Consider the following 26,354-nt stretch of genomic DNA (forward strand, 5'->3'; position numbering starts at 1 on the left):
CAATGTAGGCTTTGGAGCACCAGCGACATGTTTTAGGAAAATCAGGCATGTTTTAACTTTCAATGGCTAATTTTTTCAGTGATATACAAGCAGTGAAATTTATCATCATACATTAGCTACGATGCATTATGAAATTTAAATATGTAAAACTCTTTCTTTCATTTCTTTGATTGAATCGGGGCATCCTAAAGCATCAAAATGTGACGTTATAATTTTGACAGAGCAGGCATTTCTTTTCAAGACAATATACCTCAATTACTGAAAAACAAAGGTCGTTAGAGAGACATTGACAATTTGAATGTGCTTGACATTAAAGAACTTACTTTCTCCTCTACCTTTGATTAAAACAACTGAATGCTGATGGTGACTGGCATTTTTGATGGCTACAAACACTTATCATATATGTATTTTGAGCATTTTGTATTGGGTGTTTAAATACTGTATATTAAACTATAAATTCCCCTGTCATACAGCCCACGACCAAAGTTATATTGGAAAAAAGAAAGGGTACTGATGGTTGAGAAATGCAATATTAGCAGTCAAATGGCACTGCAGCGCCATAGGATAACTGCAATTGTAGCTGTAATGTACTGGGCGTGGGTGTTATTATATACAACAAATAGCAATTATGAAAGGAAAATATTATATGTTTATATCTCCCTCCCTGCAATAGGAGAAATGCAATATTGGCAGTCAAATGGCACTGCAGTGCAATAGGAGAACTGCAATGGTAGCTGTAATGTACTGGGTGTGGGTGTTATTATATACAACAAACAGCAATAATGAAAGGAAAATATTATGTTTATATCTCTCCCCTGCAATAGGAGAAATGCAATATTGGCTAATATTAGAAGTAAAATGCACTGATATTATTAGAATAACCAATATTAATAATATAGTAATACAATAATATTAGAAAACCAATGCACAATTTTGTTTACATTTCAAAATGTCATAGCTAAAAATATCAAGAAGTTGTGATATTTATATAGATTTTTAGAAAATCTATTTACCAAAACTATTTAGAAAAAAACAATAACAGTAACATATTACCCATCATCGATGTTGTTAATGTGACTATAATACATCAATAGTCATCCAAACTTATAATTAAATATTGTAATAATCTCATAAGAATCGTGAGAAAAATATATCATCGTCATTTGCTTTACTTTCACTGCTTTGGACATCAGTTAGAATACTAAAAGTACTCAAAAATTTCCAAAATGTCAGTTACTTTGAAATCGGCAAAAAAGAAACGATTTCTGTACTTCTACGTTAATTACAAAAGCCTTCGGCAATTTGACAATGATATAGACTGGTGAAATGTGCACATTATTTTTTCGTGAAATGCTCACGACTTAATGGTTCTACTTTCTGTCGCTCGGTGTTTCGTTTGCCAGTTTTCATTTTGATAAAAGGAAGGCTTGGCCAGTTTTAATAAAGATTTTTGGCCGAATTAATCTGTCTATTGATGTATAATCCGATTAGATGGGTTAGTTTTAAGACATTGCGGTAACCTTTCAAAGACTTGGTAACATATTTTACACGCTGTTACATACACCTAGCTCAAAAGTTGGGACAGACTGACACATACCAAGAAATGCCCAATAAAATATTATTGCTGGGTGTTTCATGCAACATGGTTGTAACAGGATGGTAGCATGTTTCAGGGTGGAATATTACTTACCACTTGTTTATAATCAAAATTAAAACATAAAAATTATATCAAGAACCCTTCTTTCGTACTTTTGGTCAATTGAATAGTATCTACTTTGTTTTTATCTATAAGCCTTTGTAATTGACTGATGAGGAATAAATAATTTGTATAAATTTGTTTATAATCAAAAATAAAACATGAAATATTATACCAAATATGTTTCCTTATTACTATTGTTAATTTTAAATAGTAACTACCTACCATTTTGGTCTATATTTCTTTGTAATAGACAAATTAGAAAAAAGATTTCAACAGTTTAAGTCTACAACCTAAGGATTGCACTAGCAAGAAACTGCCAGTAGCTGATAAATGATAAGTGAACTATTTAACTTTCTAATTTATACTCCTCCATCCTATGTCGAGCACTCTGATTTTAGTTCTAAGTATGATACATTTCAATATATACATATATATATATATACATATATATATATATGTATATATTGAAATGTATCATACTTAGAACTAAAATCAGAGTGCTCGACATAGGATGGAGGAGTATAAATTAGAAAGTTAAATAGTTCACTTATCATTTATCAGCTACTGGCAGTTTCTTGCTAGTGCAATCCTTAGGTTGTAGACTTAAACTGTTGAAATCTTTTTTCTAATTTGTCTATTACAAAGAAATATAGACCAAAATGGTAGGTCCAAAATATAATATATACATATATATACATATATGTATATATATATATATGTATATATATATATATATATATATATATATATATATATATATATATATATATATATATATATATATATATATATATATATATACATATCTATATATATATGTGTATATAAATATATATACATATATATATATGCATATATATACATATATATGCATATATAGGCATATATATATATATATATATATACATATATATGCATATATATACATATATATGCATATATATAAATATATATATGTATATATACATAAATATGCATATATATACATATATATGCATATATATAAATATATACATGTATATATACATAAATTTGCATATATATAAACATATATGCATATTTAGGGTCATATATTTATATATATATGACCCTTTTCAAAAATTAATGCCAAATTGGTTATCTGGGGATTATCTAAGATTTCAGTACAATTAAAACTATGATAGGTACTTTTGCTGAAAGATTCAGAATGTGTGGGATGTGTTAAAACGCACCATGGTACATTTGTCAACATCTCTAATTTTATTACAACCTTTCTGAAAACGCTTCATTTACTTTTTCAAAAAGTCTAAAACGTAAATATTTCATTATTGAAAAACAATGTTGAAATAAAACTAATAATCAAAATAATTTCATTGAACCATTTTGCGCATAAAACTTTATTGCTCAGCCTATGCATTGTCAGAGATTGTAGATTGCGCTCAATAAAAATCAGAATTTATTTTAACTTTAGCTGACTGCCTAATGAAGGGCGTCGAAGTCATATAGATAGCCAAGTACCTACCAAGAACGCTGTCTGTCACTGCTGAGGTAAGAGCCCATAGGCACAAGAACAGCGCCTGCCAACTCTTCATTGTTGTAGGATGTGCCTAACTGGCAGGATTTATGGAGTGTCACTGATTAAAACTTTTTTCCAGAATCAATACAGATATCTTTTAATTTGTGCTAGTTTAGCAGAACATTTTGATTATTTATTTTTAATGTCTTTCATTGGTTTCTATTGAAAAGCTGTTGTGCTTGCGGTTGTTGCTGCTCGCTCTCCTTTTGTGCTGATACTAACATTTTATTGATTTATATGAAATTAACAGAGTTACCTTAGCCCAATCAAAAGACCTGAACAAAGAACGGGTCATAAATTATTCTTGTCAGATGTATTAGTGAATTGCAATTGATGACAGCCTAGGCAGGTTAGTCTTGGCTAAATCTTGGCTAAAAATTTCAGTCAAGGCAGGTTACTGTTGGCTAAAATTATCAACTATTGTAAATGCAAAAAAGTTGGTATTTCCTATGGCAACAAGTGAAAACAGTAATTTTAAACTAATATGTCTAAATTAAGTTGTGATAGAAAAATAACATATATAAAAAAGAGGTAAAATGGGTAACCAAATGAATGAAACTGAGGATAGCATAAAAAAGACAGAAAGGTAATTTTCAAAAGCTGAAACATTTAGCCGTAGCTTGGTGCAATAAAAGCAAAGCAATAGCTGGTTGCGCTAGCCATATTATCATTTGCTAAATAATGTATCACATAACTTTAAAATAGCAAAAAGGATGATTTTGACTGTTTACCGCGGTTTTTATTTAATTATGTGAATTCAATAATCCTAAAAATCAGGCTCCTACTCAAGCTGTAGACTTTCTTCAAACCAGCACAGCAGAAGTTTTTAAAACTGTCAACCTAGATGATCAGGCTGCATTGCAGTTAACTGCTGCTCAGCTTTTACAGCACCCGCAAGTTATCATTTTATAATGCTTCAAAGCAGAAACCCGCCAGTGTCTATGCTTAAAGAATTGAGGTTATAATAAAACGTCATCAAATAAGAGAGGATTTGTAAACCTTTAACAAACATTGTACGATTACATTTAGAGTACTTCTTCCTATATCATCTGTTGAAACAACTAAATGCTAAAGGTGAGGAACATTTTTAATCATGTTCATCGTGTTAACATTTTAAGTATCGCGTTTTACAAACAGTAAAGACAAATTTAACATACACCTGAGTTTTTCTACATTTAAATCTGTTCTTGATTTGCACACATGTTCTACTCAAACCTTTGCCTACAAAGACAGTTACAAATTGATTCACAGACACAGTTTTATTAATTATAATCCTTCTCCAACTCCTCCTGGTAGAGATGGCGCTGAATAGCTTTGATTCAAATCAACCACACTAACAGAAACGAGACATAATTGACAAAATATCAAGAGCCTAAAAAAGTACACGGCAAATTGTAGTTGGAAATAACAAATATAAAGACAGCAACCTGCTATTTAAGCAAAAGATCATATTTAAGCAAAAAATATAAAAACTGTTATTATAAAAATATATTAACAAATTGCCTGTTTTACAATTTCTTTATTAGCAGGAGTAAATGCATCAAATACCAAACTGAGATTTAACTACTCTTGGTGACGAGAAGTCGATTCAAATTAGTGTAAATCAGTGGTAAGAAGTAGAAGTGGTATCAGTATGGAAATGCGTTGCGATTCGTTTTTTAAAACTGCTTCTCGCAATAATTATACTAAAAGCTCTTTCCTACAGCCAACAAATCAACAATAGTGCAGTATACAATATGAGTGTTGTTACCTGCCTGTATACATGCACCGCTTTGGTCACAAACCCTAGCTAGGTTTTCTTAAAGTCACAATATAGCTGAAACAATGCTAAAGGTTTTTATTAAAATAATCAGAATCAGTTGGTTGTGTGCAGCAGAGTATGATCGTCAACATCTCTAGGTTATACATGAATTAGTTATAATAGCTGTTTTTACATTTTACAAAGTCAAGAACATAAATATGACACCCTTAATAAACAATTTCACAAGGACACTAAATACCTATATAAAAATATTGAACACTGCATAGTTACTTTAGTACGTTCCCATTATGAGATAAAAATGTGTTTATTTTTAGTTTATCTAAAAAGTGAATTATAATTTATTACATTGACCAATATCTCATAATGACTCTTTCCAATTAGTGGTGATTGCTAAAAGAGAGAAGCTTTATTAGGAAACCTACCATCTACCAATGATGCTTTCTGTCATGGCTGTGGCTAGAGCCCTAAGGCCTAAAAACAGCACCTGTCAACTCTTCATTGTTGCAGTGTGTGTCTAACAAACATAGTCTAGAGAATGTTACCAACAAAAGTAGTTGCCTAGAACTAATATATATATTTTATTCACGTTTGCTTTACAAACTGTGTTAGTTAGTGATATTTTTATATCATTTAAAACTTTCAATAAAAAAGCTGTGCACCTGCTACCAAAGCTTACTCAAAATTAGTGCAATTTACTTACATTTCCCTGCTGCACATGATATCCAAAGATATCAAATAATTACTCTATTCAACTCATGAAAGATAAACAAAACACAAATTATAAATTACTCCTGTCTCCCTTCTTATTGAGTTGCAATAATGTTACAGTTTGGTTACCGCTAAAGCTGATGAGGCTCACCCAAAACTGTTAGGAATGGTAAAGTAATGAGCAGGTACGACCTTTGATGGTAAGTAAAAACAATATAGTTCTTGGTAATATATAAAACTCTTGCAATAATAAGAATACTATGAAAATAATTTTTGAAGTTGCTATAGTTTTATTACTTGAAAAAACTTCTAAAAGTTGAAACAGTACCTGCCAAATCTTCATTGTTGCGGTGTGTGTCTAACAAACAGAATCTAGAGAATGTTACTGACAAAAGTAGTATTTGTTTCACTTATATTGGTTTTGTAAATTGTGTTGCTTATTGGTATTTTTATATCCTTTTAAGCTTTCAATGAAAGGTTGTGCATTTGTTACCAAAGCTTACTCAAGACTAGTGCAATTGCACTGTTACATATTTACTTCGAAGATTTCAAAGATTTACCCTAGTCAACTCATGAAACATTAGCAAAGCACAGAGAATAAATTACTCCTGTCTCCCTTCTTATTGAATAGCAGTGATATTGAAATAAAGCTTGGTTATGAGTTAAGCTGATGAATCTTACCTAAAAATGTTAGAAATGGGAAATTAATGTACATGTACCGCAACTGATAGTAAGTAAAGACTGTATGTTTCTTGTTATTATATAATACTTTTGTTATAATATATAAGAGTAATATAACAAATAATTTTTGAAGTAGTAATAGTTACTGTACTGTGAAAAAGTTACTAAAAGTTATAAACCTTCTCGCAAACAGTGTTTTTGGCTTCTGAGCCTAGTTCTCGCACTTTGCTACAAAAAAGATTATATGTATATGCGTGTACCTGCTACCTCTCTGTACTGCTACCGAAGTAACCCTGGTGATTCCAAAACTAAAATTTTTAAAACCTTTTGCATGCAGTTTTATAGATAAAGGCTCAAATCAGTTCTCATCTTTCCGGCTCAACGTTGTCTGGCTTAAAAAAGTTTGTGTTGTGTCCTCCTGCCCGAAATGATAACTCAGCTAAGAAACCAACAGAATAGTGGCAGGTTTATCTTGAAAATTTTAGAATAGACTGTAAAGACACTTATTGATAGACATCGCTGGTATCTTCAGAGGTATATAGACAATTTAAAAATTTATTATCTTTTTTCTTAAAAAATTAAGATCTATATAATTCCATGATAAATCTCACAGGTTTATAATACCCAATGTATGTAATACTGTTTAATTTGGCTTATACGCTAAGGGAACAGTTGTGGTTCTGCAGTTAATGCACTGTCATACAATTAGTAGGTCAACAGTCTGAACCACAGAAGGTTCATCAATGTTGTTAGAAAGGGCACTTGGCTACAATTGCTGTTGTGCCAAGTCTCGTGTGAAAATAGTCATAATATTTTTTGCGCCGGTATATACCATTTGCAGTGGCGACCCTTACATGGGAAAAGCCTGAAGAAAAAGTTTATTCAAACGTAGTATATTTGAAGAATGTACATTCGGTTTGCTCAATTTTTATTGATTTACAAAATAGTAGTTTTAAGAAGGTTTTCGAAGGTCGTATGCCAAAGAATTGGCTGAATGTGATCTCGCAAATATACATTTGTAAATTGTTCTGCGGGCCTTTACTCAGGCACAATCTAGATTGTAAGAAATGCTGCATTAAATGAAATGGATGTTAGTATGGTTTATTGTTCGCTTTATTCCGAAGAAAATTCCACTAGTCGTGGAGCTGCGACTACTTTGCTATCCTAGCGAGAGCGCTCCTTATACATACATACATTTTTTCCTGTTTCGGATAATGGAACCGGGTGAAAAGCCGTTTAAGAAGAATGATTAACAGAGTCGCTAACACGTTGGCTTAGTTAAAGCCAAACTAATAAAGTATTATCGATAAGACAGACCCATTGTGCAAAATATATAAATCATACCTGCCAACTCTCACGCATTGGGCGTGAGACTCACGCAATCACCCCAAAGAAAAAATAAAAAGGCGTGAGAAATGCGTGAGCTTTTTGCCCCAATTTCCACAATTTTATATACACTATCATTGATACATCAATTGCCCCAAAACCAAATCTCACGCATTGCCCCACTCTTGGGTTGGCAGGTCTGATATAAATGTTCCTATATGCGAGTATATAAGGATAAAACATCAGACATCAATTGGTGGCCCAGCGGCAAATTTTTCTTTCCCCAAACAGGTTTACCCATGGCAGTAAAATCTTGGCTCCTGATTGGCTTTAGTAATTGAGTTTTAGTAACCAAAACCTACATCAATAGATTAAAAGTTAATACACTAGTTATAATCAAAAACTAACTAGTTATAGTAAAAACATTTTTACTGTCATTTGGAACACAGAATTCCAAATGACAGTAAAAATTATGTTATCATTCCATCAGTGATGTTAAAACGTAAAAGGGTGCTCACTTAAAACTAATTGATTTAAACAATTTTTAATAAAATTTTGGAATTTTGTGTTTATTCCTAATTGTAACTATTATTTATTAATCTAATGATCTAGGTTTTGGTTACTAAAACTAAATTACTAAAACCAATCAGGAGCCAAGATTTTACTGCCATACGTAAACCTGTTTTGGAAAAAATTTGCGGCCTGGCGTCTGCCACTCATGCAAATTGTAAGGCAAATTGAACTATAGATGTACTACGAGTTATTTTCTCCACATCTTGTTGACTACGCAGCGATACTCTCGAGCCATTAAATCGACAGAGAGCGGAAACTGCTTTCCTAACGGCTTTTCAAGCGGAAACGGCTGAACGCTCACAAATAAACTAAAATCTTACATACCGACGAGACTATGTTTTGTGATTATGATGGCGTAACCCGTCTGAGAGAACAGAATTGCTAAGAACTTGTCTTTAGCAGTGACATTTTTCTTAGCTGTTCGTCGCTCCGTTTTCTGTCATTTATTCTAATCCCGTGATTACTTGTACAAATTAATTTAAGCGTTTAAAGTTTATTTTGGACGTTATATAATGGCCTACCAGCTGTACAGAAACACAACTTTAGGTCACACGCTTCAGGAAAGCATAGAAATACTGATTCAGGTAACAGGTTCGCCCATTTTTTAATTTCCTGCTAACTGATCTTCCTGAGAATAATTTGTAACCTTGTGTTAATCGGTGTTAAATAAAATTTATATCAAATTTAGAGATTTGTTGTGCAGTTATGCCGTGTGGCTGTTAATTATTATACATTTGCTCGAATGGATAATGGTCAGACTTGCCAACCCAAGAGTGGGGCAATGCGTGAGATTTGGTTTTGGGGCAATTGATGTATCAATTATAGTATATATAAAATTGTGGAAATTGGGGCAAAAATCTCACGCATTTCTCACGCATTTTCATTTTTTCCTTGGGGTGATTGCGTGAGTCTCACGCCCAATGCGTGAGAGTTGGCAGGTATGATAATGGTACCCATAGGTACTTGACGCATTTGCAAATGATATCTCCTCAGGGCTTTTTAAAAATACTATCAAGCACCACAACACTCGACAGAAAGCAGGTCTGTTTGGGCCAACAATCCGGACAAATGCGTTTTCTAATTATTTTTGGCCGAGAACAACTCGAGACCTGAGAGGTTTTTAGTAAAGAATTTTTGTAATAAAAGAGTTCCCACACCTTTCCTTCTTTCTAGAAGGGCGTAGTGGGAAAATTTTAGAATAGATTAGGGCTGACGATTTTGTTGAATTTGAAAAAAAGTATTGAGTTCTTCGTAGCTGCTGCTGGTGTAGTAATAGTGAACTCGCATATTTCTTGCCCAGTTAGTTGTTGCTTATATTATCTGTTGTTAATTCAAACCTTGATAAACAAGTCGAAATTAAAGAAGATTTAGCAAACAAAATACAAAGAAATAGAAAATATAACTCGACACCCACTTTTTTGTTCTCTATATCGCTTCTATGCTGGATTGGGTTTATAGTCCGAACCTCGACTGGTTTGAAACTCGACGAGTTTGTATATCGACAACGGTTGGCCCAAACTCGACAGCAGTTTTACTATTTTACCATCTACTATTTTCATAGTAAATGAGCGATTTATATGTAAAAGACTTATTTGCACAAAAATATCTTGTGATCCATTTGATGCAGCACTCCCCAGCTTATGTAGGCCTAACAATATTTTGCCCAACCTAAATATAGAACGAATGCTAAAACAAGTAACAATCATAAAAATGGTTGACTGTTATGCTAGCAAAATGCTTTATTTGAAATCTAAACTTCAGTGAGCAGCTTTGATTTTTATTTTTTGAAGTGAGGATAGAACTGCAAAAAGACATTTATTATTTGTTGAAGATTAAATTATTGTAAAACTGCATCAGCCTTTGTCGATGTTCGGACTAACCTTTGTCGAGATTCGGATCAACCTCTGTCGAGATTGGGACTTGTCTAGGTTCGGACTTGTCGATGTTGGGACTGTTTCCCCTGGATTGCATAGAACAGTGAGGTTTAGATGGACTTTGATAACTGGTTTGTGTAGCTGGGCTAGAGTTTTCACTTTTTTCAGATAACTGGTTTCCTTTATGTGTAGAATGGTCGTTTGTCTATAGATAGGACATACAAATTGTGAGCTTGCTTTTGAGAATTGTTTAAGTTGATAAACTTGTTCGTTAGTTATGATGTTCTTCTTCCATATAGTTTTTTTTCCAACTTTCACAATGTGGTTGCTTCGCTATCTCCTTCACTGTCTCACTTAGTCAGACACCCTCCAACATTAGAGCTAGACTGGTTTCTTCAGTTTATGTACACAACATACTAGCCTTGTCTCGGTTGTACATTCTGAAACTATTTTGCTTTTAATTATTTATTTTTTAAGCTTTGGTGGAGCTCTGGCCGTGTTTTCAATAATACTGCTTATTCAGGCATCTCTCAGGTCATTTTTAGTCTTTTTTCTTAGTCTTTCTTTTAGTTATATCCATATTTCAGCTCGCCATTTGCTTGATTACCTGCTTATATTTGGTTTTTCATGGTGAACAAAGTTTCACTCAGATCGGTAGCCTTCTTTGACCAGAATCTTGTTATGTCTTTTATCATAATTTAGCAATTCTTCCATAAACATCTGCCAAAAAGATGTGTGATGTGACATTGTAGAAAAGTACTATTTGTAAGACATATCCAATGTTTGCACTTGCGACCGGTTGCAAGCTGTTCTTTAATATTATTGGGAGCTCTTAGCCTGCATGAGCAGACAGTTGAGATTTTCATTGCGGAAAGGAAGGTTTTGAAATGTATGCTGGTAGAGTTTGACTTCAGGCTCATACTAACACTTGTCTTTTTGGGTAATTCCGTAGCGCATTGCTGAGTGGAACCAGCAGAGTGGAATAACAGTAAAAATAGTTTATGGATTACTAACTAAAAGAAAAAAACTTTTTCAAACAAATTCTTATAATAAACCTTGTACTCTATGCAAACCATAATTTTTGTAATCTTTGTGTGATCGAGCTGTCCATCCCTAGAAAGCTGGCTGGTGGTACAGTCTAAGCTCTTTCTAGATCAACCTCAGCCGTTTACATAGTTTCCCATTGAGGTTCAAAGACACCCCGTGAAACAGTTTTGCAAAATATAACATTTTTACCCAAATGGCTAAGTTGAACTGTTTGGCTATACTTTCAATGTACTAGTATAGCCAAATTACTCAAGATTATTTTATAAAACTTTAATTAATAGTGTAGAGCTAGCAAGCACCAGCATATTGAAATAATAGAGATGAGTGCATTCAATGATCCTGCAAGAATGTTGGAATAATCGAATGTTCTCCTTTGAGCAGCCATTCTTCATATATACCTTGTCATAGTTGAGTTTTGTAAATGCAGCTAGTTCTTGTTGTTGCAAAAGCAAGCGATGTTGTTAGTTTAACACTCTTGTTAATCTGATCAAAAGAGTTTTGTTTTCCAAATGGATAGCTAGTTTAAGCTATGATACTCATTTCTCAGGAACTTCTTAGTTGACATCTCAAGACAGTAAAAAGAAAAAGTAAGAAGTTTTGTTGTCTGTTTCAAGCGACTTTAAAACAGTACAGTTAAGAAGCTTCATAATAGCGCTTGATTTATGTCATATGTTTCTTAGGGCGTATCAGTTGTGCGTGTATGATATTCTTATAGTTGTACTGTGTTATGTGAATGTATGAAGTACAATCTTGGGAGAGTAGATAAGTTTATTCTTGTCAGATCAGCTACACAACAGCAAGTGTGTTACCACATCAGTTTTACATCCAAGTATTAATCATGAGTTGATCACTAGTTAATTAGATCAGGAAACAGTAAAACCACACAATCCTTGTAAACATACATGGATGCAATACCTCGTGACCTGCCTGTCAGCCATTGCTATATACGAAACATCATGACATCTTCCTTTTTTTATAAAAACAACAAGCCTTTCACACAAAGGATAATAGCTGCTGTTGAACCACGACTGCTGATAAAAACAAAAAACAATTTGACTATACTACTTAAAAAAACGGTGATTAACATATGAAATATGCTCCTGCTAGACTAGCTTAAAATCACTCAAAACCTGAACTGGTAGCACATAAAGTTAGTATGACAAGCGCCTGGGAGGTCTAGACACCCTACCAACCCTAGTCACGTACTGTTGTTCTGCTCTGTTCATGCGAACACCTTGCCCTGGCTCAGGCAAAACTGTTTCAGTACTAGCCTGCTCAGCAGAGGGTTTTCTCAAAGCGATAGAAAACCTGACTCAAACAAGTGGTCCGATTCTCTGGATGGCCTGATGTATTTCCTGTTTCTCCTGTAACAACTACCTTCAGGCGTTCTAACTACGTACGATCTTGGCTCATCACACATGCTTTCCACAACACCACGCTTCCATTCTTCTCCTACTTTCACCCTTACTTTCACACCATTTTCCAATTTCTGATGTTCAGTCTTTCCATGCCTGTCATGCTTCTCTTTCATAGACTGCACTCTTTCACCCAACAATCTCGCAACTTTCACACGGTCATATGCTCTGGGAATTAACTCAAAGTTTCACTGGGGTGCCTTCATATAGGCTTCGACCTTGTAGTAATTGCGCTGGTGAGGGCAGGTCTTCTGACAATGGTGTGTTCCTAAGTGACCTCAAACCGTCATAATATGATTTACCTTCTATATTGCATTTTAGCACTAAGTTTTTCGCAACTTGCACCATTCTTTCTGCTTGCCCATTGGATCTTGCATATTCAGGGCTTGATGTCTTGTGTTTTATATCATGCTTGCATAGAAACTTCTGAAACTCAGCTGATTTGTATGGTGGCCCATTATTTGATCTCAAGGTTTCAGGTGTACCAAAATCAGAAAATATTCTCTCTAGCGCATGTATGACATCAGCTGATTTAGTCTGTTTGAGCTTATCAATGGTAATCCACTTGCTAAAATAATCCACAGTGAGTAAATAATCACTGCCATCAGCATGAAACAAGTCAGTACCCATTACTTGAAATGGATGGTCGGGTACCGGTGTGGGCAGCAGTGGTTCTGTTTTCAATAAGTTGGCATGTTCCTGGAATGCTGAACACTGTAAAACTAGGTTCCTAATATCAGTAGACATTTTAGGCCAGTAGAGTGAATGATTTGCCTTCAAAATTATCTTTGTAAGCCCTAAATGACTAGCATGTAGCTTCTGTAGCACTTCCTGTCTTTTGCTTACAGGCACAATCAGTCTATCGTTATAGAATAACAAATCATCACACTGACTAATCTCATTCCTTACATTCCAGTAGGCAGCAGCCAATGGATTACAAGACTTGATACTCCTTAGCCAGCTGCCAGTAACATAGCGCAAAAGTGCCTGTAACTCACTGTCTGTCTCTGTAGCTTCAGTGTATTAATGGATCATTGCTTCACTACGTATGATCATATTGCATACAAGATAAAGAGGATCATCTGGCATCTCACTGCAGTTTGTCTGCTCAGGACAAGACCTACTCAATGTGTCAGCAAGAAACATTTCTTTGCCTGATCTGTACACCAGCTGAAAGTCGTATGGCTGTAAATGTAGCAATATGCGCTGCAGCCTAGGCGTTGCCTCTGCTATCGGTTTGTTTACCAGCCCTAGTAGCGGTTTGTGATCTGTTTCAATTACTACCTTTCTACCATACACATAGCTATGAAACCTCTGACAAGCAAATAGTACTGTTAGCAGCTCTTTCTCTATTTGAGCATAGCGTTTTTGCCCATCCGACAATGACCTAGCTGCATATCCTACTGGTCCATTTTTCTGTAACATAACAGCACCTAAGCTGTGTGAACTAGCATCAGCAGTAAGTGTAATACCAAGCTCAGGATCACATAGTCTCAACGTAGGAGCATTAGTGATTAACTGCTTGAGCTTTTCAAACGCGTCCTGCTGTGGCTTCTCCCACACAAACTCCCTTTTAGATTTTGTGACTGCTCTAAGAGGTGTACTGTGTTCAGCCAGATTTGGGCAGAATTTTGACAGATAGTTGGCCATGCCAAGAAATCTCGGCACATCCTCTTTACATTTGGGGACAAGCATGTTTGCTATAGCCTCTACTTTGTCATGCTTCACTTTGAGACCTTCACCGGAAATGATATGACCTACAAACTCAACACTGGTCTGATTGAATTTGCATTTTTGTCTATTGAGCTTGAAATTCTTAGCTTTACACCTTTCTCGCACTAGCCTCAATCTTTCATCATGCTGTTCTTGTGATTCACCCCACACAAGCAAATCATCAACATAGGTTTCAACACCCTCAACGTCATCGAACATCTGATTCACTTTCTGATGGTAAATTTCTGGACTACAAGAAAGGCTAAAAGCTAACCGATTGTAGCGATAGCGACCAAATGGTGTGTAAAACGTGGTCAGTTTGCTACTTTCCTCATCCAAAACTACTTGGTGAAATCTTGAAGTAGCATCCAATTTGCTAAAAACTTTGGCTTTTGCTACCCTGCTAAATATATCAGCAGCACGGGGAAGCTCAAAATGCTCACGCATAATAGCTTTATTCAAATGCTTAGGGTCCAGACAAATTCTGATTGGCTTATTAGGCCTCACTACATTCACTGTATGGCTAACCCACTCTGAAGGCTCATTACATTTCACAATCACACCATCAAACTGAAATCTCTCTAGTTCAGTTTTTAGCTTAGTTTAATACTCTCAGGCACACGTCTAGGAACACAGACCACAGGCTCGGCATCAGGCTTCAGTTTAATTTTGTATTCACCCTCAAGCCTTCCTAGGCCAGTGAAAACATCCTCATATGGGCCAATGGAAAGAGCATTTACACTACTTGGAACCAATCCCATTTTTCTAACTAAAGCCAAATCTATTACCGGAATTGCATGTTCAGTAGGTGTAATATAGAATGTGGTCTGAAAGCTGGTGTCCTTATACTTGACCTCCATCTGCACCTGCCCTACTACCTCAATATTGATACCAGTATAGGCTGTAAGAGTTAAATTAGTGCGATATATAGGCAGCTCAGGAAAATTTGTTTTGAAAACACTCAAAGGCATAACATTGCACTGAGCTCCTGTATCTACCTTACACAAAATACTTGCATCATTCACAGAAACTTCTATATTCCAGTTATCACTATCATTCCCAAAATCAATAGCACCTATGAAAAATTCTGGAACTTCAGTAGGTCTATCAAATTCAGTTTGAATGCTACTAACAGATTTACTATAACTGGCAGTTTGAGTCAAGCATGCCTTAGAAAAATGGTTCATCTTGCCACATTTTCTGCATTTCTTGCCATATACAGGGCACCGTCTTGGTGGATGGTAAGATTTACATGACTTACAGCTTTGTTGATTCATCTTAAGTCCTGTGCTTTGCGTTGTCTCTTTCTCATACTGCTTTCCATACTGCTTACTTTGTTTGTTGTAATATCCCTGCATGCGTATAGAAGATGATGGCGATTTGGTGACGCCAACAGCTGCGACTTTTTTCTCTTTCTTAATATTGTCTAATAGCTGCGACTTTGCTTTCATTTTTTCCATAACATATGATAGTGTTACATCGTCCTGCATCTGTATCTTTACAGATAATTGCTTATCTAGCATTCCGCTCAAAAAGCGATCTCTCAGCATATCATCTTTGTTAGCGAACTTACACTTGGCTGCCAATAGATGCAGTTATTGAATATGTGTCAACATTCTCACCTTGCTGCTGACTTCAATTGTGAAATAGAACACGATAGTGTAAACTGTTACTGCGAGGCATGAAATGTTTTTCAAAGGCCTCAACCACATCTTTAAACTTGTCCTTTGACTTGCCCGTAGCATTAGTCAGCTGTTCATAAATACTCTCCGCATCATCACCCATAACATAAATCAGCGTACTGATCTGCTGCTTCTCGTCTTTCTTACCAAGCTCCATGACATCACAGTACCTTAGGAACTTCTTTTTCGATTCCAGCCATGATTCTGACGCCGAGGCAACGTCTAACGTACCTGGCGCACGAATACCCCCAAACCTAGTAGCCATCTCTGCTGCCAATTTCTATTCCAATGTCAAATTTAGTTCAGCTATGATTGACTCCAGGCTGTGATAATTTAATCCAGGTTTCCAGTCACCGCAGCATTCGCTTTACTTCTGACACTTTGTCATATGTTTCTTAGGGCGTATCAGTTGTGCGTGTATGATATTGTTATAGTTGTACTGCGTTATGTGAATGTATGAAGTATAATCTTGGGAGAGTAGATTAGTTTATTCTTGTCAGATCAGCTACACAACAGCAAGTGTGTTACCACATCAGTTTTACATCCAAGTATTAATCATGAGTTGATCACTAGTTAATTAGATCAGGAAACAGTAAAACCACACAATCCTTGTAAGCATACATGGATGCATGACCTCGTGACCTGCCTGTCAGCCATTGGTATATACGAAACATCATGACAATTTACTTCTAAGTAAAGCAAGTAATTAAGTATGACAACTTAATTACTTAACGAATTTGTTTGCCTCTTTTAATAAAATTCTTGTTAGCAATTTATTTGCTGAACATTAAGTTGACTCATAGGTTTAATATGCTTACTAAAAGCATGTAGGGTTTTGTTTGTTTCACATTTTAAAAGTCGGTCGAGTTGGAAAAAACTTAGTCTTGTTTGTCACTGTCAGCTTTGAGATAGTTTTTTAAATGATCTAATGCAACCTGTACTTTATTGAAGATGTGATTGTGTCAAATTTTAGTTGATTTTAACAGAGAGTATCGATTTTCTCTATCAGTTATGTCATTTGTTGTTGTAGGCGATCTCATTGTCAAGATATTTGAAGATTAAAGTTGACAAAAATTGATCGCAGTAAAACGCTCAGAAAAAAATATGTGCCCAGACTTGCCCAAAATGTTGTATATATAGTGAAACAGTCTGTTTCTATCTCTCGTATTCACATTGACTATTGTGATAAAAGTCTAGTCGTACGCGGCTCTATATGCATATATCTTATTTTGTATTTGCTCATGATTTCTAGCATAAAATTTTTAATCTAGCTACAGATACATTGTTATAAATTTCTCAAATGCCTCAAATAAGGGAAAATAAAAATTTGTCATATTATTTTTTTCTAAATGCTGTGTATACATTTGAGTACCGACTACTAACTTATTTCATTGCAGCTTTTGTTTCAGCAAAGTTCTTAGTTGCTACCCACACCGGGAACTAGTTACTAAATAAAATGAACAAGGCGCATCTTTAAAAAGAATATGTTCGAGAAAAAATGGCGAAACCAACTGCATCCCTAAACAGGTCATATATAGTCAATGATATCTAGTCATTATTAGTATCAATTTGTAGAAAAAATTTACGGGTCACATTTGATTAGTTATTCAAGTACAAAACAAATGGTTTTATGAGTTGACCGAAATATTGAACGCAAAACAATGTCAATTTTTGTGAAACCAATTTACTCACCGATCCTTGCAAAGGGTTTATTAAAGCCGTTTTTGCACCTGGTTGGGGGTTTGTAGACTCACCTGTTTTCACTTAGTAGCGTGGAGCAAAAAAATTATTTGATCTTAATATTTGATCTGTTCGAATTGAGTACGAGCTATGCAAAAGTACCCGTCAATACTGCTCTGGTTGTATTTCATAAATCTATCTATCAGACAAGATTTCATCACAGGTGGCAATGGAGGCTATGATGTATTCAATATATGTTCTGCAAATCATGTTTTGCATTATCTTCAACTTTATTATTTTGTTATATAACTTTTACAAGCCAAAATTTTTATATCTCTGCACAAAGTTTTTATTAAAAACATTCATCCAAGTCGTGGCCACTCACATAGTTTCAGCTCATATAATAGGACAAGTTAATCTACTGCAGCAAACTCAAACAAAACATATCATGGTTTGTGCAGCACACATTCACGTCACTCTTTCCCATTTATGGCAGTTTTCAGACTGTCACAACTTCCCCGCCGGTGATGTCACATAAACATCTTGTAATCAATAAAACAAATGTAATAGATATATATGGGCAAGGCCAAGCATGGTGTCACGCACAAAGGCAATTTTTTTCTTCCTTTTGCAACCATAATTTTTAGTTAATGAGCGAGCACACATGTTCAGACATGTAGAAACACAAAAGTTTTTGTAATGAAATCTTTTCTCATGAAGATATTGGGCATGCAAGTAGGTTTTTCCCATATGGTGTGTGACGCGCGGGACAATGGGTCATATCCTCTCAAACTTTGCAATGCATTCTAAAATAGTTTTTGTTTCCATTTTATAATCAATACAAGAGTGGATTTTCTAGCCCAGGTGTTTTTTCCGAGCAAACGCAACTTTTTCCTTATAATTCAGACGAGCAAAAATTTGTTGGTCCCGTGCGCCACAATTTTAGTGCATTTAGTTGCAGCCTATTCTTCCTAAGCTATCTGATAAAAAAAAATTCTTATCTAAAATTCGATTTTGGGCTGCTATAGTTTAGCCCAACTCGCCAATTTGCTGAAAGTACTATACGTTTTTGTTTTATAGGTACATGGAAGTATTTGTGACGCGCGGGACATTTTTAATAATATGGTGATGTCTGCCTTTGTTTAGGCGTTCTCTTTGATACCCTGGCATGTGAAAGTAATGCTAGATATTCCAAGTCTAAAATGCCAGTTTCTTTGAAAAACATAATGAATTAGAATTATTTTATGATGTTTTGTAACTCAGAATCTGGAGCTTGTCAATATTAGCCTACTCTTCTGATGCACACACTTAGTGTGCAAATCACGAGGTAATCCTTGAACCAAATGTTTATTTTTAAACTACGGTTACGAAAATTATCTTTCACTCATGCATTGAATTTTCAGTGAGTAGAGAAAGTAGGTTCCCCTTATAAATAATGTAAGACTTTTTTTCTGAATTAGCATGTATTCTAATGACTGCCAAACTGCTGTTAACGTCATACTACACTTTCTGTCCACAAGCGACGAAAGCTTCGAAAACACCTGCTGGACTACATGTTGAGTGACATCTTTGAGATTTTTAATGAGGAATATCCAGACGTCAAGGTGAGCCCTAGTAAATTTAAAGAGTTGGGCCCAGTAAATTGCAAGCCTGTTTCTAGACATGATCAAATAGTCTGTGCTTGAAAATACTACGAAAATGCGGAATTAGCTTTACTGGTACTGCGGCAGGCCAGTGTCTGTTTTTTTGGAAATGATCACTACTGTCCACCAGCTACTGAAAAGAACTGTGCGTAACATGGAAAATGAATCGTGTGTGAAAAGGGAATGCGGTTTTCATGGCTGTCTCAATCGATAGGTAGGTTGTTAGCGCTAAAGAACTTGTGAATTTCTATCAGTGGAGAGATGGTGAAAGCGGCTTCCTAAACAAGCTCGAAGATCAGATGCCATTATCTGACCTGCTTCTGCTGCTGAAATACCAACTGACATCACTTTCCCTTCATATGTACATGTACACTTCCAACCGTCAACACAAATCGATCGGTTGCCTCAAACAGAATTTGAAAAAATGGGGCAGTGATCATTCGCAAAGACTTCAGTGAGAACTTCAACTGTAAGCAAGCAACCGAAATCCAAAGCACCTAACACACCACAATAAGGGTGACAGTATTCACTGTCATGATTTATTATAAGCTGGATAGAGTCCTAGCCCACAAATGCTGTGCAATAGTTAGTGATAGCCTAGAACACACTAAGGATGCTGTTTACACGTTTAATAGAGAACTTTTGAAATTTCTGAAAACAGAAAATATTAATTTGCAACATATTCATTATGTAAGTGATGGATCCACATCGCAAATCAAAAATCGGGTCACAGTTCAGAACTTTGATTGGCCATAAAGAAGACATGGGTATGCCAGATGATTGGAGTTTTTTTGAGACATCGCATGGCAAAGGTGCAGTAGATGGTGTTGGGAGAAGCATCAAGCAACAGGTTCTAATGGCAGCATATTGAGGATGGTATGTCGTAAATCGGCAAAGTCATTTGCAGAAACTGCAACAATAATAACTTCCAAATCAGTGAAATCGATGAAGATTTTAAACATCTCAGAAAATATGATCACTAACACAGCAAGGATCTGCAAAGAACGCTGGTCCCCTGCACTTCCAATACATGGCATTCGATCTTGCTATCACATAGCAATTAAAGAAGACGGTGATGTTACTCTGATGGAATGGTGTTCTTCCACTTGGCATCCAGTTCCATCCACACCGAGCAGCAAACCTAATCAAATAGTAACCACAGGAGATACTTCACAAACATTGATTCAGTTCTTACGACAAATGCTGGTTGCAATGGCCTATGACTATGAAGTGAGCATTGGAGAAATTCTCACAGCGGAAGCTAATGAAGGTAGCTACACTATAAAGTACATACATCGTGCACGCAAGCAGTTCACGTGGCCAAACCCCGAGGACATAAGAACGACCCTCAGAAATTGTCGTCTTGAAGTATTTCTAATTATTTTACCAGCAGCAACTACCAGGTCACTGAGATACTTTGTACTAAAGATGAGGCAATAATAATGGCAGAATATGATGTTTTTAAGAAAAAATTGTTTACTGCATGAAAATCTGACAATCTGTAAGTTATGTGTTTTATGTTTAAATAAAATAAATATGATAAATAGTAATTTTAAACTATTGGTTGGTTCAACACACGTATATCCAATGTTACAACTACAACTCATAACAATTTGTGGTCTAACAACCACAAAACATAGAAAAATGCTTAATTTTTCATAATGTTATTTTCATCCCGCGCGTCACAGTCCTGCCCGTCACAGGTGGTAGTCTTCTTTCAAACCTTACAGAATCATTATACTTTGGCCCAGAAACAAAATAATATGTATTCCTACTAAAATGACATTAGAGCTTTAAGCTAGTCAAATAATAATGTTATGAGTCTACAATTTCAGAAGATTTTTCCAATTGATCAAAGAGTAGTTTTTCATGTCAAATTATGTCCCGCGCGTCACACTAGCTTTAATCGTTCATAATTTGTTAATGCATTGCATGACAAAGATGAAATCTCATTCAGTGATAGTTGATGTCAAGTGCTTTCTAAAACAGTATAAATGACACCAGAATTTCGCATCTGAGCTGAGAAGTATGTGAGGAAGCGTTCAAATGTCCCGCGCGTCACAATCCTGCCAAAAACGGCCTTACCCATATGCCATTCATAAATATGTCGTTCTACCGCGTATCTGCTGAAAGCTTTCAATTTGGTAGTTAGATAGATTGTGAGTGTAATTTTCAAAATGAATAAATGTTCAACAAAAGCTTAAGTAAGTCAAGCCAACAATTCAAAGCCTTTTCTAGGAGTTGAAGATGGGCATTAATCAATCGATTTTCCTCACTGTCTACAATTGACGATTGAACATAATTCTAATCGTAAATCTAATTTACTAGCTAAATGTGCCAAAGAAGATTTGAAGCAAATATTATAGCTAGGGAAAACGATAAAAAAAGTTGTAAAATGATAATTGGTGATAACACAGTTATAATTTTATTAATTAGTAAATGTATTCGTGAGTAGTAAAATTATTACCTTTAGTATATATATATATTGGAGACTCAAATTTAAAAATAAATTCACCTCCATTATCCTATCTTCTTCTGCGGCATAACTCTGCTGACGCCTGTCAGCTGTAACCATAAGCTGTATGCCCCAATCTTTAACCACCTGATGCTCAGAAAACTCCTTCGAGAGTTTTCTGAGCATCAGGAAGAGCCGCCTTCGCTAAAACTGGAAGTATTGTAACTAGGGTTTGTTTGGTATATATAGCGTGATATATATCATCGATATATATCGCCGATAAATATGGCATTTTTGGGTCAAAAACATCGATATTTTTTATATTTAGGAAAAATACTCATTTTATCATTCTGTTTTCACCTTACAACTATTGCTAACAGTCTAGAAATGCTAAATAACACCTAAAATCATCAAATACTTCTGACTACCTGCATGATGTAGCCAAAGAGGCCATACAAAAGGTTGAGGCAGGGTATGAATGCACAATCGAATTTGTCACTGACAATGCTGCAAACATGGCCAGAATGGGAAAACAGTTGATGGCTGGCGATGCAACCAAGAGTCTGGTGGCATACGACTGTGGAGCACACATCCTTCACTTGCTAACCAAGGACTTGGAAGCACTCGGAGTATATTTCCACGTAGTAGCTCTATCAAAGTACTTCAGAAATAAGCACCTTCCTGCTGCCTGGTACAAAAAGGCAGACCGAAAGAAACTTCTGATTCCCATTGAAGTTTGCTGGAACTCTGTGACTGACACCGTGAGATCATACCGCGACAACTGGCCAGTACTGATGGCCGTATGTGAGAGCCACAGAGATAACATTGAAAAAAGAATTTCAAACAAGGTCAATAACACTGGCATTAAAAGAGCTTGCGAAGACTACCTCACAAAACTTGAGGTGATAGCTGCGTCGCTGGATAAAATGCAATTTAATAACTGCACCATAGCAGATGCAGTTGATATCTGGCTGAAACTGGAGAATCGCATCCTGAATAAACTCACAAATTCCGAGAAGCGCCACTTTTCAGCAAGGAAGGAGATGAATATTAAAGAGCGACATTTGCTAGCTTACTCTCTACACAAGAAGTATAGAAGCGAATTTCTCAACGCTGCTGACAAAGAAAAGGCTATGCAACTGTGTAGCCAAGTAGCTCCTGACTTGCTGCCTCATCTAGTCGATTACAACAGAGCAACACAACAGAGAATACAGGTATACTGCAGGCCTTATTGACCATCTTTCCCCTGTTCTTTGGTGGCAGTCGATGCCTTTTCTGAGTGCGTCACTGAAGAATACCATTGTAAGATACATGACTTCAATAGCATCCGGTGCTAGTGTTGAGTGTGTGTTCTCATCATTTGGACTGGCTCACAGCAAGTTGAGAAACCGTCTCGGTGTGGTGAAGGCTGGCAAGCTGGTGTCTGTTTACAAATAGCTAAACTAGCCAAGTGTAGGACATTAGAACACACTTGGACTATTATATTGTGTATTTACTATTTGCACTATTTTGTTTGCATTCATGTCAGGATTTCCAATCCAATGTTTGACAAATATTTTTATATTTATAAATATTATTATTATACTAGGCCTACAATTAATCAAGCGTTTGGTATTAAACATCACTGACTGGTCCCATACAACCAATAAAATACATCAATCACAACGTAAACACCATTCAAGTTCAACCTAGCTTCAAATCTTTCCAAAATGTCATTTATTTCAAAAAACATAAATATCATGATATATATCAGCGATATAATGTTTTTAAAAATATCGATATTTTCGCCAACCCTGATTGTAACAATTTTGTTGTTTGTCAATAAAACGTGTCGATGCAGTAATTCAGTAAATTAACGATGTCAGTTTATTCAGTAAATTAAATAACGATGTCGATACGCGAACTAGTAATTGAGTAAAATCCCTAATGACAGGAATCTTCGAGATCGCAGACAACGCGTTTTATGAGCGATAACGTTTATTATAACCTATATAAAAATTTTGTGCTGATGATTAGCTAAAGAAAAGATCTTATATTTATTGTTCGTGCACTCTTTTCATTTGTATCACTATATATATATATGTCATCAATAAAGCACCCGCTCGAATCTGAGCGTTTAAAAAATGACCTAATTCAAACAGGGTTAGTCTACAAAGACATAAATGACATCAATTTGTAGCTGATGTTTTAGCCTTTTATTAGTCTTAATTTCAATTTCAATAGTACTTTTAATGACAGTGATGCGCTTTGCTTTTAACTCTTTAACTTCCGTGCGCGAGTATGCGAATAATGCTATGATCAGTTGCTGCAAACACATTTTTGATAAATTTAGTGGTTTTGAGGTAACTGAATATTAACCCTTTGACCGGGTATAAGCCCCCCCAAAAACAACCGAAACTCGTGTAATTTATTTTTGGAAAATTCAAGAAATTTTGTATTTTATGAATATACATAGCTCGAACTGAAATGTCTTTACATATGTACTTAAAATTTACATAACATCTATTTAATAATGTACTGCTACCAAAAAAATACAACAAAGTACAATTGTCTATGTGTGGAATGCTTGAAAGCACTCCTTGCGGCAGAGTCCAACGCCACAGCTTTTACATCATGTAGTTATTCGTGTTCCTTTGTAGCCGCTAACCCTGCTCTTGCTACAAACAGCACAGACTTTACGTTTCTTATCTGGAATTGTCTCACAAAAATGTCTAGCTGTAAATCTTGACTGCATGTCACCCAGGCTTGGTCTACCAACATGCTGTCGACTCTCTTGGTAACCACCGAGCAGGCCTTCAATTACCTCTACAATAAAGTTATAATGCCCCATTGGCTTTGTGATGTTGGGATTTAGCTTATACATAATATATGCATTTGTCATTGTTCTGTCCAGGAGATGGAAGAATATTTTTTTCCAGCATTTCATGGTTCTTCGCTCAGCAGCATCAGCATCGGTCATTTGATCAGCTACGTCAACACCACCCATCCCACCATTGTATTCTACCACCACAGTCGGTAATGTTTTGACTTGACCGTTCCAAAGCGTCTTCTCGCATGTCTTTGCAGAAGCGTGTGTAGACAGCATGCGTACTTGCTTCCTGTCTACCCAAGACAATGCCATGATCTGGCCATTTCTCATTACGTTCATTTCCCCTTTGGTTGTCAGCTTAGCATTGATGCCATCAGGCAGACCTCGGCGACCTTTGCGTACTGTGCCAGTCACATATATTTGCCTTTTGAGCATTTCTTCGCAGAGAACACGACTAGTGTAATGGTTATCTACTACCAAATGATGATGTTTGCCACTGTGATTTTCTAAAAGCTTATTGCAGACATCGAATGGCTGCCCTTTGTCGGATACTTTGAGTGCTGATGTATGATAAACAGTATTATGCACATACCCGGTCTTTGAGTCGGCAAGATTGTATTCCTTCGGGCCCCACTGGTGGTGCTTTTTTATGCGGATGTAGTTGACTAGACAGTGACGGCCTTTGAAACCTACGATTGTTTCATCTATGGATATCACTTTGAAGAGATCGTAACCTTGTTGCCACCTAGCTGTCAAATGTTGCAGAACTTTCCTGTACTTGTATTGAGGATCATAACTTGCACTCGACGTGGAGGCTCATTATAACTGTCAGAAACATGTAGAAATCTGAGCATGAGGTTGAATGTGTCCTGCTTCATGGTCTCTCGGAATACTGGGTGGTTTTGGCTGTGATGTTTTCCATCAAAGTAGGCATTATTATTTGGAGCTTTCCACAATCCCTTGTTCAAACTCAGTCCAATAAATGCCCTTAGTCGCTGTACTGTTGCATTCTCCCATAAATTCAGCTTAGACCGTGCCTGCAGTACTCCCATCTTTGCATAAGTGTACTCATAGTACTTATTAGTTTCTGCTGCTATGAAGTCCCACAAACTACTTCCACCTTGATTGACAGGAAGAAAAAAATAATCAAAATATTCCACCGGTAAAGTATCAGCAGGTGGTGTGAAGTTTGGCCCGGTGTGAGCAGAGAAATCGTGGAGTGATGGAGGCTTGTCATCATCTAAGTCAGTAATTGTTTTCCATTGGCTTAAAGTCGATGTGGTTGCAGTTACTTCATCTTCTAGTCTCTCAATATTATAATCATGTGTATTAGTGCTAGTAGCACGGTTATTCCTTGATATAGAGCTGCTGCTACCACACACTGTACTTCTATTTACAACGGCTTGAGTGGATATAATATCGTCATCGTCCGAGCTGCCGTAACCATCACTTTTCTCTGTATATTCAAAGTCTTCAGAGTTAACATCACTTCCATCGTTTGAATCCTTATCATATTGCTCTGACAAAAGATTGCTAACGATCGCAGGATCAAATAAATTTTTACTTTTTCGTTTGGAACGCCGTGCCGCGACTTGACTGGAATTTCCAACTTCCATTTTTTCGAAAGCGTCACGAATTCGTATTTCTTTAGCTTATAGCACAAAACGACGCCTCTCAGATAATCGTTTCAAATAAAATATTCTTAGATAAATATCTTGCCGATAATATTTAA

General features: G+C 35.8%; 1 protein-coding gene across 1 annotated transcript in view; it reads left to right on the forward strand.

Annotated features, from left to right (window-relative positions):
* Positions 1–8,674: 8,674 nt before the first annotated feature.
* LOC137396181 (transcription initiation factor IIA subunit 2-like) overlaps positions 8,675–26,354 on the forward strand; it is a 40,860-nt gene continuing 23,180 nt past the window's right edge. Inside the window, exon 1 of the mRNA XM_068082334.1 lies at positions 8,675–8,888. Coding sequence (XP_067938435.1) covers positions 8,817–8,888 — 72 coding nt within the window. The 5' untranslated portion in view covers positions 8,675–8,816. The remainder of the gene's footprint in view (positions 8,889–26,354) is intronic.

This window comes from Watersipora subatra, chromosome 5 (genome assembly GCF_963576615.1).
Source record: "Watersipora subatra chromosome 5, tzWatSuba1.1, whole genome shotgun sequence".
Lineage (NCBI taxonomy): Eukaryota > Metazoa > Bryozoa > Gymnolaemata > Cheilostomatida > Watersiporidae > Watersipora > Watersipora subatra.